Source organism: Vigna unguiculata, chromosome 8, assembly GCF_037176805.1.
Source record: "Vigna unguiculata cultivar grain cowpea cultivar isolate G323 ecotype 2 chromosome 8, ASM3717680v1, whole genome shotgun sequence".
NCBI lineage: Eukaryota > Viridiplantae > Streptophyta > Magnoliopsida > Fabales > Fabaceae > Vigna > Vigna unguiculata.
Window position 1 is genome coordinate 41801120 of NC_140799.1, and position 14297 is coordinate 41815416.

The window sequence follows — 14297 nt, forward strand, 5'->3', positions numbered from 1 at the left end:
GTTATAAATTTATTATATATAGATTTCAATATGTATATTAATTTTTGAATATTTATTATATTTAAATAAATAAATAGACCAGTCTATCACACTTTCTTATAAGTAAGTCTAAGCCTAGTTTATGTGATTAAATAAACATTTTTAAAAGTCAAAGCTCAAACTTTTATTATCAAACAATTTAGATCAGATCAGATCAGATCAAACTTTAATTAAATTCATTACGAAAGATTTCAAATGTCAAAACACAATATGGTGTTGTTCTCCATCTATTTTAAATATTTGAAGAGTATTTTTTTATTGAGACTTATTTGATTTGTAATTTATAAAGATATATAAATGAGATTCTCATCACATTTTAAAATATCAATTTTATCCTTTAAATATAATAATTTATTAAATTTTTAAAAATTAATCATTACTTTTCCAAATTTTTTATAAAATTGGCTATCTCTGTTCCTTCTTTTCTTCTTTATTTATCAATGGTTATTCTTTCATTTATTCTGATATATTTTACTTTATTTTTAATAAAAATAGTTTATATATTAACTTAATAACAATACAATATTACATACTAATATAATATCACGCATATTTAAAAATTGCATACACTCAGATACGATCGCGTATGTATTTATGCTAATAAGGTTATAATAACGATAATTACGCAACTTTTTTTTCAAAATTTCCTCAAGTGTGAAATTAACCCATAGTATTTTTTGAAAATAAATTTCAGAAAGTAATGATTATACATATATAAAGTGGATGAATATAGGTACTATGGAGTAGAAACAATAAAAGAATAACATCAATTAAACGAAGAAAAATATTAGAAGTATAAAACGTATAAGAAGGTATGTTCAAATCTCAAATTTTAAACACACTCATTTTATTTAACAAAATTTAGGAATTAATCCAGTCTAAGATAATATATAAGAAAAAAACGAATAAAAACCTAAATACATTATTAAATTACTAATTATGTAAAAAAAAAATTACATATAAAAGTATATGATTTTCTTAACATTAACCAAAAATGAGTGCACCATAACAGTGATCTAAAAAAAATAATCATAACAATTTAAATAAAAAAGATTTCTTTATTAGTATAACTATTTTGTTTATTCAACCTGTATAAAAAAAAACTATTTTAACAATGTTTTAATTTCAATCAAAACACTCATTCTTAATGAAAATTGCACTAAAAAAATGCTTAAACTTTAATGTAAAATTTCAAACTTTCCCTTTTAAATTTAATATAAAATGATCCAATTTTAAATAATCCAAGTTAAATTGGTAAATATCTTACTTTTGACTTTATAACTTCTTCACCAAATAATATAAAGTATTTTAAATTTTCTGTAAAACGAGTACTCTATTCTAATTATCTACCTAAATTCACTGTAAGAGTTACACATGTTTGAATGGTTGATTTGGGATGAAAGAATTTGAAAAAACAACTTTAAAACTGAAATATTTGTTTTATATGTATGGGAAAAGTGGTAAAAACTCACATCGGTCCATTTTTCTCTTGATTTGGCTGTAAAGGCTAACGAAGGTTTGTTTAAAAATAAATGATTTTTTATATTATAAAAAAAAACTAAATTAAGTAATACTCTTTTCTGTAAAAAACAAAAGTGTTTTGTTTGAAAGTTTACTAAGAGTAATTTCGTTTGAAAATAAAAAATGTCAATAATGGTATGTTAGAGTTAATGTGAAAGCGACGAGATACTTAGAAGGTTGGATCATAATGTATCAAGAGGTTTAATGCAACTACGCAATAAGTTTATCAGTATTTTTTTTCAACTATCTTCCTTGCCTATTGCCTATAACATGCTTTGTAGTTTAACATCATATAAAAAAAAATGTTAAATATGTTTTTATTCATCAAGTTTTAATTAAATTTAAAATTAGTCTCTCTTCAAAAATTTTGACTAATTTAATCATTCATTTTTAACAATACGTGAATTTAGTCTTTTTAACCAAATTTTGTTAAGTTTATCTTACATTTTAAGCACATTTCATGATAGTATTTTAATTGTTTACATCGTTTAACATATTTTCATTTCAATATTAACTCAAATATTATCATAAAATGCGTTTAAAATGTCAAATAAATTTTTCAAAATTCTACGTATTTTTTAAAATAAATGACTATATTAATATAAAATTTTGAAAAAGAACTAATTTTAAAATTTTCTGAAATTTGAGAGATAAAAACATACTTTTTTTAAAAAATACTAAGTTTTCGGATTGATGTTCCGTGTTTCTATATAGTTTTCGAAAAAAAATATATATATTCAAACAAGTTTTGTTTTGTATATTTACTTGATACCTTAGCCTCAAAGATAAACGTGCGAATTGTCAAGTGTTGAAGTATATATTAAGGAAAGCGAAATAAATGTCGGTACGAGGTTATATTTTTTATGATGACAAGTATTATTTTTTTTTCTATTAAATAATAAATGTACATAAACAATCTCGAAAATACAAATTTCTATAATCAATTTCTGTATTAATATATTTAAGATTTTGAAGAGTTCAAAATGGGAGATTAATTAAAATAATTTATTATTATTTAATATTTGAAAAAAGGTATCTAATCTATTACTTTTATTACTAGTATGAAAAGAGGGGAAAAAAAAGTAGAAGGGGATGAGATATATTTGGTTGGTGAAAAAGCAACAAAAGAAAACAAAGAAAAGTTAAAAGAGCGAAGGAAAAAGGAGTGTGAAGTGATGCCAGGTGTCGTTGGCGTTTAATATTGAGGGAAAAATAGGAAAGCAGAGAGTGAAAGCGTGGGTTCCGTTTGATTTGATTATTTGCGTTCCATTCCCTTTGTCTTCGCGGGTCCTTTCGCCAACACGTTTTTTTCTCCCAACCCCATTTCCTCTTTCGGACATTCAAACAAACACCTCTCTCTCTATCTCTATCTCTCTGAAGAAAGAAGAAGAAAAAGAAGAAGAAAGAAACTCCGTGCAGAAACGATGACGAGACATTTGAATCTCTCTCTTCTTTTGTGACTCTCTTAGGTACTTTTCTCATTTCTCATTTCTCAATCGCTTCCTGTCTCGTCGCAATCTCCCATTGGATCCGTGTGATGGATATTCATGCATGTTTGATTTGATTTTGAATGCGTTATGTATATTGGCTTATGAACGTTTCATTTTTGTGTGTTTTCGTGTCAGTGTTATTCCGGTGTTTATAGTTTTTCTCCAACATAGTCAAAATGTCTAGTTTCGTCGGCGTCCTTGTTTCTGATCAAGAGCTTCAGAGCCAGTTCACTCAAGTCGAACTTCGAACACTGAAATCCAAGGTCTGTATATCCTTCCTTTCTTCTATTGTTTTTCGTCGAAACCGCAATCTCGGACTCAAACGCGCCTTCTGTTTATTACGTTCTTTTTAGTATGTCTCGGAAAGGACTCAATTGGGACGTGTTACTGTCGGAAATTTGCCTGCTATTTTTAAGAAATTGAAGATTTTCTCTGAACTTTTCACCGAGGATGAGATTAAGGCTGCTTTCGCACAGTCATACGAGAACATGGATGAAGAAATTGATTTCGAGTCCTTCTTAAGGGTGAGTTTTTATTTACCTCCGGAAAAGTTAAAAGCTAGGTTTCTGCTCCTATACGTTCATGTGTTTCTTAATTTAGTTTTTACATGTTTGTAAGAATGACCTTTTGATTGATTTCCCGAAGAAATTTTTTGATAATATTTGTTACAATGTCATTTGATGTTCAAATTGACTATTGGATCTTCACGTATGTGCACTTAACACGAAACGAAGCTGTGATTTTATTTTTTTTTTAGTTTTAAATATCTGCGTGGGCTGGTGTATACTAATTTGTATATGAGTAATTTTGTAGGTATTTATTATATTTATATTTACATTGAACATAGCAACTTAATCAGTGACATTGAATGGCAGGCACATTTAAATCTGCAAGCCCATGCAATAGCTAAAGATGGTGGTTCAAAAAGCGCTTCTTCATTTTTGAAGACAGCTACAACAACTTTTCATCATGCCATTAATGAATCTGAGAAAGCTTCTTATGTCGCACATATTAACAACTACTTGGCTGAAGATAAATTCCTGGGTCAGTTTCTTCCAATTGATCCATCAACAGATGCATTGTTTAATCTTGCAAAAGATGGAGTCCTTCTCTGGTAGTGTCATGACTCAATATGGACTCATTTAAAAACAAATGTCCCCATTTTCTTCCACTCTGACATTGTTGTTTATTTTATTTCTCCAGCAAGCTTATTAACGTTGCTGTTCCTGGGACCATAGACGAGCGAGCTATTAACACAAAAAAAGTTCTTAATCCATGGGAAAGGAATGAAAATCATACCCTAGGCTTGAATTCGGCCAAGGCTATTGGTTGCACAGTGGTTAATATTGGTACACAGGATCTGATTGAAGGAAGAGTAGGTTTAATCCTTCTTTTGTCCTTCTCTTCATGTTTCCAGATTCCTTTGTTTCATTCAACCGACTTTAACTCATTTTATTTTTCAAAACTTTCCTCTTTGATTATTTGTAGCCCCATCTGATACTTGGTCTGATTTCACAAGTAATTAAGGTAAACTACTGAAACTTCTCCCCCTCCTTCCTTAATATGGAAGTCAGATAAGGAGGTTGACACCGGAATGAGTTGATTATTCATTGGTAAGGCAATGTAAACTTATGCTGTCTTTGTTGTTTATTGACTTTTCATTACGATGGCAACATTAGATTCAATTGTTAGCTGATCTCAATCTGAAGAACACTCCTCAACTTGTGGAATTAGTGGAAGATGACAAGGTGATATTGGATAATATTGTTCATTTTGTTTGTAGTTTACGAAATACAATGTTTTTTTCCTTTCCTTTACTTGTCAGAAATGTGATTGAAATAAACCACTATATTATATCGTACCATTCTGGCAGGAGGTGGAAGAGCTTATCAGTTTAGCACCTGAAAAGGTTTTACTGAAATGGATGAATTTCCACTTGAAGAAAGCTGGATATGAGAAACAAGTTACAAACTTCTCTTCTGACCTAAAGGTGAGGGAAATTCTTACTAAGTTTGCATGCTGACTTCCTCTCGTAGAAATAATTCTGGACGTGGATGAAATATTATTCAGTATTCCTCCTTAGTAACTTTTTCCTATACCCAACACTGCCTTTATTGTGCCTTTTAAATCAGTAAAGAAACTGTGGAACTTCTTGTTGTTGGCCTTGACAACCATAGACTAGTTTTCAAGGAAAAGATTCACTATACAGCTGTACATCACGCCAATTGCTGAATCATTCTGTGCCTAGTTTTTTATGTGCTTGGCAGATGTTTTCATAGTGAGATATAATATGATTACGAATTGCATGTGTCTATTGTGTCTGCAATATCTTCTTTTTGCAGGATGGAGAGGCTTATGCGTACTTGCTTAATGCTCTTGCCCCAGAAGTGGCTGGCCCATCTGCCTTAACGACTAGTGATCCAACAGAAAGGGCTAGCTTGGTTCTTGAGCAGGCAGAGAAATTAGATTGCAAGCGATACCTCACTCCAAAGGACATAGTGGAGGGATCGCCTAATCTTAATCTTGCATTTGTTGCTCAAATTTTCCAGCATAGGTATGGTTTGTTAAAGAGGTTGCAATGTGCTAATGTTTTCATTGAAAATTCATACAATAAGAACATTTTGGGATATGCTTCTAATAACCCATGCTTTCCTCTGTCTTTCTGTGATGGGGGTGGGGGTGGCTCATGTATCATGTAACATTGTCACTGTTTGTTATGATTATCCTGAAATAGGCCTTTGAGTACAGGTAATGGTTATGGATCTCTCTAATTGATTCATTTGTTAGGGAAGGGTTAGTGAATGTTTAAGTTAGACGTATACAGTACAGAATGGATCTTAAGCTGATTCAGATTGTAAATTTCATTTAAATAAATCCATTTTTGTTACTTGTACTCTTGTAGGAATGGTCTTACGACAGTTGACAGTCAGAAAATGTCCTTTGCTGAGATGATGACTGATGATGTAGAGACATCTAAGGAAGAACGATGCTTCAGACTCTGGATTAACAGTCTTGGAATTACCACTTATGTCAATAATGTTTTTGAGGATGTCAGAAATGGGCAAGTTCTTCCACTGCTCTGTTGGCTCATCATCTGCGTCTTCTATTTTCTTATCATTTCTTTATTCAACTTTTGTCATCTTTTAATATTTTCCTTAAACTTTATTGATTGTGATTGTCCATATTTCCTTTTATGCAGATGGGTTCTGTTAGAAGTTCTTGACAAGGTTTCACCCGGATCTGTCAATTGGAAACTGGCCACAAAGCCTCCTATTAAGATGCCGTTCCGAAAAGTTGAGAATTGCAACCAAGTTATACAGATTGGGAAGGACCTAAACTTTTCACTAGTGAATGTTGCTGGCAATGATTTTGTACAAGGGAATAAGAAGCTCTTAGTGGGTGAGTGTCATGTTATCCCCTTTTTGTTATTGGTAGAGAACCTTTTATAAATGTGTGGTGGGTTTCCTGTCTTTAACATCTGCTTGAATTCTGTTTTGTCATCATCCATTGGATATATTGTTGGGTCAATGCATTATTTTATGCTTCAATTCTCTCTAGGTAATTCTGCCAACTAAAGATTGTCAATAGCCAGGATATATTCTTGTGATTCATTACTGAGGAATATCATAATGTTCTCTATAGCGCTTATCTATGCTATATTCAAAATAGGATATATGTTATACCTAATACAAGAATAGAGAAATCTTGAAATATGGAAATATTGAGATAATCTAAGATTAAGTCCCTCAAATATACAACACAAATAGGTTTAAAATTTAAATGTTTTTACTCTTAAATGTGTCATTGGGATTTCACTCTTGAATGTGATATGAAGGTGTGGAGCCAAGTGGGTTGTTGTTTGCTTTGGGGGTGGGTGCTGTACAAAGAAATGGTTGTGCGAAGGGTAGAAGCTTCAGTTCAATGGCTTGAAGTTTTGCGGAGGAAGATTGATTATGGCATTAGATTTTAGAGACTTCATCATTTATTATGATATTTTAAGGAGGAAACTAGTTTTTTTTTAAGAAGATGAACAGTATAAAATAGGATTGTTGCAACCAGAGATGGTCGCGACAATAGAAAAAAATTAATAGCTGAAAGCAAAATCTTCAAGAAGTTATCTGAGCCAGCAACATATTATGGGATATTTCTCTGATATTCAAACATTTTTTATTTGTCATTATTTTGTTCAAAATGTGCCTATATGTATAGGGAATATTCATCTTCTTTTTTCTTTGTCCCCAGCATTTTTGTGGCAGCTGATGAGGTATAATATGATTCAACTTCTGAAAAATTTGAGATCTCACTCCCAAGGCAAAGAGATTACCGATGCTGATATTCTAAACTGGGCAAACAATAAAGTGAAAAAATCAGGAAGAACTTCCGAAATGGAAAGTTTCAAGGTATAGAATCATATATTGAGAATTATGTGTGTGATTATACAATTATTGGTACTCTTAATTTACATTTCTCTATAACAATTATCAGTGTTAGACATTTGTTTTTACTGCTCGTGTTTGGAGCAAAATCACAGGAATCTGTTATCAATAGCATTAAGTAATTTTATTAAGGCTTTCGAATGAAGAAAAAGGCCGTTCAGTTTTTATGAAGGAACAATGTACTCGATGGTTGCTTTGATTTGGACTACAAATCATTGTTAATGTTTATGTATTCTGCTTCATCAGGATAAGAATCTTTCGAGTGGTGTTTTCTTCCTTGAGCTTTTGAGTGCTGTGGAGCCAAGGGTTGTCAACTGGAGTCTTGTTACCAAAGGGGAGACTGGTATGCCAACTGAGAATTTATGCTTCTAGAATTCTGTCTGGAACTCTTTAATTTCTCAACAATCATATTTGATATTAATATGATGAGAATATGCTACCTTATGAGCAACAACTGGAAATTTCAAATTATTCTGTCTTGAATTACAGATGAAGATAAGAAGTTGAATGCAACATATATAATCAGTGTTGCCCGAAAACTTGGGTGTTCCATTTTCCTGTTACCTGAAGACATAATAGAGGTAAGTCCCTAAGTGTTTTAAACATAATTTTGTTAGTAATTATGCTAGAGTTGTCCATGGAAAAGGGAAGTTTTTTTATTAATTAGGTTGCAGTCTCCAGTAAATATTCTTTTATAGGAATATAGATACATGATGCTTCTGAATTCTTAAAATTGGAATAGTAAGTTTCAACCATTGATTGGTTGTTGTATACGACGGAGAGCTCGTGTCATTTATCCAAAGAAATAATGTTTATGGAAAAAAGGTTTCTTCTAGTATCTAAATATATCTTTTCATTGAGCTTCCTGCCCACATAAATGTTTCAAAGCAGGCCATTAGTAAATCTTGCATATTTATTATATTAGTGCTTACCTAGATTTCACCAGACTTTTTATCTGTCCTTTATTTGACTCAGAAATTTTATGTCCAACTCTCCCTGATCTTGCATTTAACCAAAACAGGTCAACCAGAAGATGATACTCATTTTAACTGCTAGCATAATGCATTGGAGCCTGAAGAAACCTGAAGACCACTACCACCACCACCGTGAAGCAACGCCTGCAACTCCAATGGAAAGTGAAAACGAAGCAGATGTAGCTGACGAGGTATCCAATTTAGCCGTTAATGATGATGGTGATGCTTCGGAGAATCCCAGCACTCCTTGAGTCAGAAAGGTTGAAGAAAACCATATCCAATGGAGAATGAATGGACACAACACAATTTTGTTTATAGAACTAAAAGAAGTTGCCAACCTCTCGGTTCCCTGTTCGAAAGAAAGCTTATTGTTTATTATGAAAAACCTCAGATAATAAGGATATTGTAAATTCTTATTTTAGATTTTTTTTGTACTTAGGCATATTCTTTGATGAAAATTGCATGCGAAATTTCCCAATAATAATATGGGGGGGAAGACATTCTTTTGTTTTCCGTCCAACTAAGATTATTTTTAATGCGGTGTATGCAGATACCAATTCCAGTGGATGAACAGACCCAGTGATTATTTATTCGCTTTATTTTTTGTGGCTTTTTTTCTGTTTTTTTCAGGTCTGGGATTTGAGTACCACAGCTGGTTCATGCTATGTATAACAATTGAATACCTTTTGTGCCAACTTTTTTTGTTTTCCTATAACTTAACTCTGTTGTCAACAAAGCCAGCAGAATACTATAAACATCGCATCAACAATAGTCAACCTAATTTCAATTGTTTTAACAAGTGTCATCCCAACTTTTCATTGCCTAAAATTCACCTTCATGTAATACATTTTTATTTTCCGAATAATACTGTTTTATTGTAGATAACATCTCAAAGGAATTCTTCATTTCACTTCAACCATGTACTTAGTCTTCTACTTGGTAAAAACCTTAACCTCTCAGTTCGTTTAACCTTCCCTATATTTTCTCATTAAAGTAGAGCAGGATATGCTGATTCCAGACTAACGTAAATAGATAAGGTTTCAAAGTCAACCTTGATGTAGTCCTATATAAAGTTTATGTGGCTTCGTGTTCTATTCTTACCCTAGTTATGATCTATTCACACATTTTTAATTGCTATCAAATACAAATCTATTTCTTCTGCAGTACCTTCCATGATAAATTTAAGTTCAGTCCCAACTAGTGATTTTACATATTTGTTATACCTAGATGATCATGGACTCTACTTACTATAACATGAGTGAACACGTCTCCCTCTTAGGCTTAGTGAAATAACTCACCGATAACTTTGTAGTGAAATGATTTTTCATTACAGAATAATTTAGGTTGCATTCAGAGAAAATATTTAAATATATTTTCCTGAAAATTTAACCTTTTTTAAATCCTTATTTCATTTCTCTGTTGTTAGTATTTATAGTTAAAAAATTATGTGCTTTTAGCTCATGTAAAAGCTATAATTAGAAGAACACAAATAGGGTACCCTTTTGTTGATCTCTGCAACTTTCATCGACCGTCATTATGAACAGAAGTACTGAACAGATGTTGATTGTTGAACCAAACACATCAACATATATACCTCTAAACTCCAAAAATTTAAATGAAGAAATTAACATTTATATTCAAACTACACTCACAAACGAATGTCTTCATTTAAATTCATCCCATGGTAGTCCATCTTTGCTTATCAACCTTGTCATTAGATGAAAAGTCGCAATCAACTCCACCGTATAAAATTTTATTTTTATCATTTAATACGATTACCCATCTATATTATACCATAAAGAATAATGGTAAATTTCATCTCTTTAGATAATATTTTAGATTTAGAATATTTGGATATGCAATCTTACTTAAGGTTAGGAAAAAATATATAGCTTGTTTGCTGTAGGAGGCAATTTAATTGTCCCAAATTAAGAAGAAAAAAAAGGAGAAATTGAACCAGAAGATGGCAACCAACTCATGAACCACGGGATCGCATTTATTCATACACACCGTCATAATAAATCCCTTTTCATACCTCATTTCAGCGTTGCTAAAGCTTCTTTTTCTACTGTGTGCAAGAAAAACTATTCCCTTTAATCAAGAATTCTGATTAAATAAAGCACTTAATTCGCGACGTGTAACCAACCAATGTTCAATGGTCCATAAGATGATTCTTTCCCATAAAATATTACAATTATCTTAGATTTTAATTATAAGAAAGAGAATGAGTTAAGAGGGGTGAAATTTGATGTTGATAGAAATTATAAGTTTACTTGATAGATTATTATGTCCATATCGAAATTTACACTTATGACCTACAAACATCCTGAAAAAGAACAGGGCTTGTGTCATGCCCCGAGGGCGATACCATTTGAGATTTAAATTAGAGAAGCGTAACGTAACGAAAGGTACCAAAAAAAAAAAATAAAGACAACAATGCTAATGCTATTTGCCATCTGTTCTAAGGGAATTTAACCGTCTGATCCTCTGATCAAGCTCCTTCATAACTTCAGGTTCTTGTTTCTTCCTTTGCTTTGATATCGTGTTTGTTGTCATTGATCCTATCTTATCAAATGCCACCTGAAAACACAACAAAATTTTCATTCAACAATTGCATTATTAAATGTCTCAATCTTCTTCTCTGTAGCTTCTCTTCTTCTGATACCATTCAAAATAAGATACTGAGACTTTGTCTTACTGTCAATAAATCGTCTGGATCAAATAGATGATGCGTGGTCGTCTGCAAAATGTTGATTACTTCTCCAACATGATGGGTTGGAATCAACTCATCTTCCTTCATCTGCAATTCAGATTCACCATAACATGATCAAAGTTTGAGACAGTGACGAAAATCAAAATCGCTTTATAGTTTAGAGATAAAAACATAATTAATCCAAAAAAATCCAACAAAGAACAAAAGGGTTGCGCTAGTGGTACCTTAAAGATTGCCAAGGCCACGTTAAATATAACCTTAGCACCCTCGTTGAAGATAACATCCCACACGCGAAGAGTTGTCTGATCCATGGAGGAAGTGTTAATATGAGGAACAATTTTTAACATTTTTTGATGTAGAATTTATTGCCGCATTATTCTAACCTCGGAAGGCAGGCTTTTAGAGAAGAGGCAGAGGAACCACTCGGTGGCAACAAGGGAAACATCAAATTCCAAAGATTCTAAATGGCTCGCAATCCTGCATTTCCATTTCTATAGTTTTCAGAAGGTATACTTGGAATCAAACATTTATCATACACAGTTAACACATGTAAAATTGATTACCTCGGACACTTCTTGGCCAGTAAATCTTTAAACACTCTTTGTTCCACATGGCATCCTGACAAGTTGTTTGTGTAACAGTCATTAACCAGAACATTCTCCAACAAGACAGCAAGCATCCAAAATGCATCTTCTTCTGTCTTCATGACCAGCAGCAACAATGCTGCCACGTAATTTAATCCCTGGAGCAGTAATATAGTAGAGTTAACATTTGAGAAAGTATGTATGCATTCAATATTTTCAAGTGCTGTTGGTGAAACTGTGTCATATAACATCTAATCCCACTTCAAAAGAAAGAACAGAGCAAACACACCTGACAATACCCAACATCAGAATCACGGAAGGAATAAGCAACAAGAACACGCCTGAGAGCAGCATGCCCCTCAGGAGTGTCCAGCCACGGGTGGCCAGGGAAGGTTCGGGGTAGGTCCTGCAAAAAGTGTTTATGGAATGATTAGAAACAGAATAAACGTAATTAGCATTATAACAAGTGGGCAGGTTCAAATTATTCTCAAACAAAAATCAATAATCAAACATCATTTTAAGGATTGCATCAAACACCCTGATAACAGCTGCGTTTCCAAAACCATAAAGTGCACAACATTGTTAATTAAGTAGATAAACAGCATCCACATCCCAACAAATATACACAAAGCCTACAGCCCTAGACAAACTTCATTCCTAATCTTTAACTATACCAAGGATCACACAAATTCCCATCTTTTTCTGATCAGCTTTTACTCAAAGCCACATTTTGCCTCAACCAAATTTTGTGTAAATTATTCAAATGGGATATACAATAGGGCTCAAGGATCCTATAATTGTAAAGGTTACAAACATAGGACTGACAAATGCTTCAATTCTTGCAGATCTTCCTTAATTCTCAATATCATATCCATAAATACAAAATTTTACTCATAGGGGGAAAAACACAAAAGCAACGCAGACAATCATTCATAAAAATCTGCAGCAAGATTCTGTCTGAAATTTTTGTCAGAAGACACAACGCAAAGTCCATCAAATTCATTTGAAAATGATCCACAAACCTGCAAACACTTGTGAATAAAAGGCAACCAAACAAAACAGAAGAACCATGATGCCCAGAACCATAACAAAGAAACTTGCATTCAAATTCAAAACCAAACTCAAGTGTGTGCGATGATCATAAAAAAGAAAAGGGTGAGCTCCTCACATGATCTATCTGCCGGGTAGCAGGGGTGACCTTCCCATCCACAGCTTTGGTCAAATCATCATAATAACTGTCAGGCACGGTGGACTTTTTCTTGGCTGCCCCTGACAAGGAAAACCAAATCTTAGGCCTAAGAACAGGGGGTATACCCTTCCTGATCAACTTCTTCAACGTGATAGCATTGGTCAAAGCTGAGAATTTTAAGGATGATGTAAGGGCACTGCTTTGCCCGATGGTCGTATGCAAATACCAATTTGCCCCCTTGCTGGCCTCCAATGCCCACCAAACTCTTCCCTGTTGCCTCACCTTCTCCCTTACCTCATTCAACACATTCACATCATCCACATTCCCTTCCACCGTGAATCCATAAAGGTCTTGGAATTTCACAGTCAGATTTGCCCTCCTGGAATGGATGCTCGGCCTCAAAACTGCTACCTGAGATTGGTATTCAAAGGCAAGGTCAATTTTGCTTTTGGTCCCATACATGTTTTCTTGTGTCAGATCAAGAAAAAACGGCCACAACAAAGGGCTGGGCTTGGCTTCGCTTCGGTGTTCAGACTAGGTTGGTTTATGTATTGGGAAAAGAAAGGACCTCGTCAAATAACAAAAATTACCCACTAGTCTGAAACCGTGAAAAGGTCCATTCCTAGGACCTGGGTGCTTGAGATTAGGTGAGGAGACGCCGCAAAGTTGTCAGAAACAAAATGGGTGCAACAAAATTTGGGGAAACAAGGGTTGGAGTCAGAAATTATAAGAAAAGGGAGAACCTTTGAAAGACCCTTTCTGCATCCTGGAGGAAGCTTGAGCCTTTGATGTATGGAGCTCAAATATCTTGGGTGTGTCTATTGAAAAACGCTTTACAAATGTGAATTGTGGACAGAAAAAAAAAAGAAAAAAAAAAGGGGGGGGTTGAATATTCAAGAAAAGAGAGATAAGATGAGACCCAGGAAGACAGAGGTGGGAAAGAACATAGAAAAAAAAAATAAAGAAAAAAAAAAGGGAAAAATGAGGGAAATTAGAGATCTTTAAGATGAATGCAAGATAAGAGAAAGGAATGGTTAGAAAAGGTTAGGTCTTGAAATGGTAATAAGATGAACAAAGAAAAGATTAGAAAGAGAAGAAGAAGAATAAAAGGCTGGAATTTAGGGAAAATTGTTGCATAGAAAGAATGTAAAAATAGAACGGAGAAATAGGGATGCCGATCTGAGCTGGTCGCTGTCTCTCGCCTCTGCTACAAACGCTCGCTCTCATCTTTCTCTTCTTTCATTTTTCTCACTCATTTAAATTTCACTTTTCATATATTATATTTATTATAAAAATAATAATAATATATTATTATTATTATTATAACTTTCATTAGGTGAATGGATTAAAA

At 33.1% G+C, this 14297-nt stretch overlaps 2 protein-coding genes across 2 annotated transcripts; one reads left to right on the forward strand and one right to left on the reverse strand.

Moving 5' to 3' along the window:
• The first annotated feature begins 2781 nt into the window (after positions 1–2781).
• LOC114195229 (Actin binding Calponin homology (CH) domain-containing protein) lies at positions 2782–9059 on the forward strand. Its single transcript, XM_028085626.2, has 15 exons — positions 2782–3029; positions 3186–3313; positions 3404–3574; positions 3926–4164; positions 4254–4425; positions 4539–4577; positions 4730–4798; positions 4924–5040; positions 5393–5604; positions 5953–6111; positions 6250–6449; positions 7293–7450; positions 7733–7829; positions 7976–8067; positions 8508–9059. Exons 2-15 carry the CDS (start codon positions 3227–3229, stop codon positions 8709–8711), a joined length of 2016 nt encoding a protein of 671 aa, XP_027941427.1. The 5' UTR covers positions 2782–3029; positions 3186–3226; the 3' UTR covers positions 8712–9059.
• A 1645-nt stretch (positions 9060–10704) lies between these two features.
• LOC114194742 (Ypt/Rab-GAP domain of gyp1p superfamily protein) lies at positions 10705–13696 on the reverse strand. Its single transcript, XM_028085123.2, has 7 exons — positions 12926–13696; positions 12047–12163; positions 11737–11915; positions 11557–11650; positions 11398–11475; positions 11159–11260; positions 10705–11040 (listed from the first exon to the last, which is right to left on the reverse strand). Exons 1-7 carry the CDS (start codon positions 13406–13408, stop codon positions 10906–10908), a joined length of 1188 nt encoding a protein of 395 aa, XP_027940924.1. The 5' UTR covers positions 13409–13696; the 3' UTR covers positions 10705–10905.
• Between the last annotated feature and the right edge of the window lie 601 nt (positions 13697–14297).

What these genes read in the sequence shown, in the direction of transcription:
- LOC114194742 (XM_028085123.2), bottom strand. Translation starts at nt 13,408, where the DNA reads ATGTATGGGACCAAAAGCAAAATTGACCTTGCCTTTGAATACCAATCT. An exon ending in CTACCCGGCAGATAGATCAT is followed by an intron (nt 12,164 to 12,925) that starts GTGAGGAGCTCA and finishes CACTTTTTGCAG; the next exon opens with GACCTACCCCGAACCTTCCC. An exon ending in TGGCCTTGGCAATCTTTAAG is followed by an intron (nt 11,261 to 11,397) that starts GTACCACTAGCG and finishes TCTGAATTGCAG; the next exon opens with ATGAAGGAAGATGAGTTGAT.
- LOC114195229 (XM_028085626.2), top strand. Translation starts at nt 3,227, where the DNA reads ATGTCTAGTTTCGTCGGCGTCCTTGTTTCTGATCAAGAGCTTCAGAGC. An exon ending in AGGATCTGATTGAAGGAAGA is followed by an intron (nt 4,426 to 4,538) that starts GTAGGTTTAATC and finishes GATTATTTGTAG; the next exon opens with CCCCATCTGATACTTGGTCT. An exon ending in AATTAGTGGAAGATGACAAG is followed by an intron (nt 4,799 to 4,923) that starts GTGATATTGGAT and finishes CCATTCTGGCAG; the next exon opens with GAGGTGGAAGAGCTTATCAG.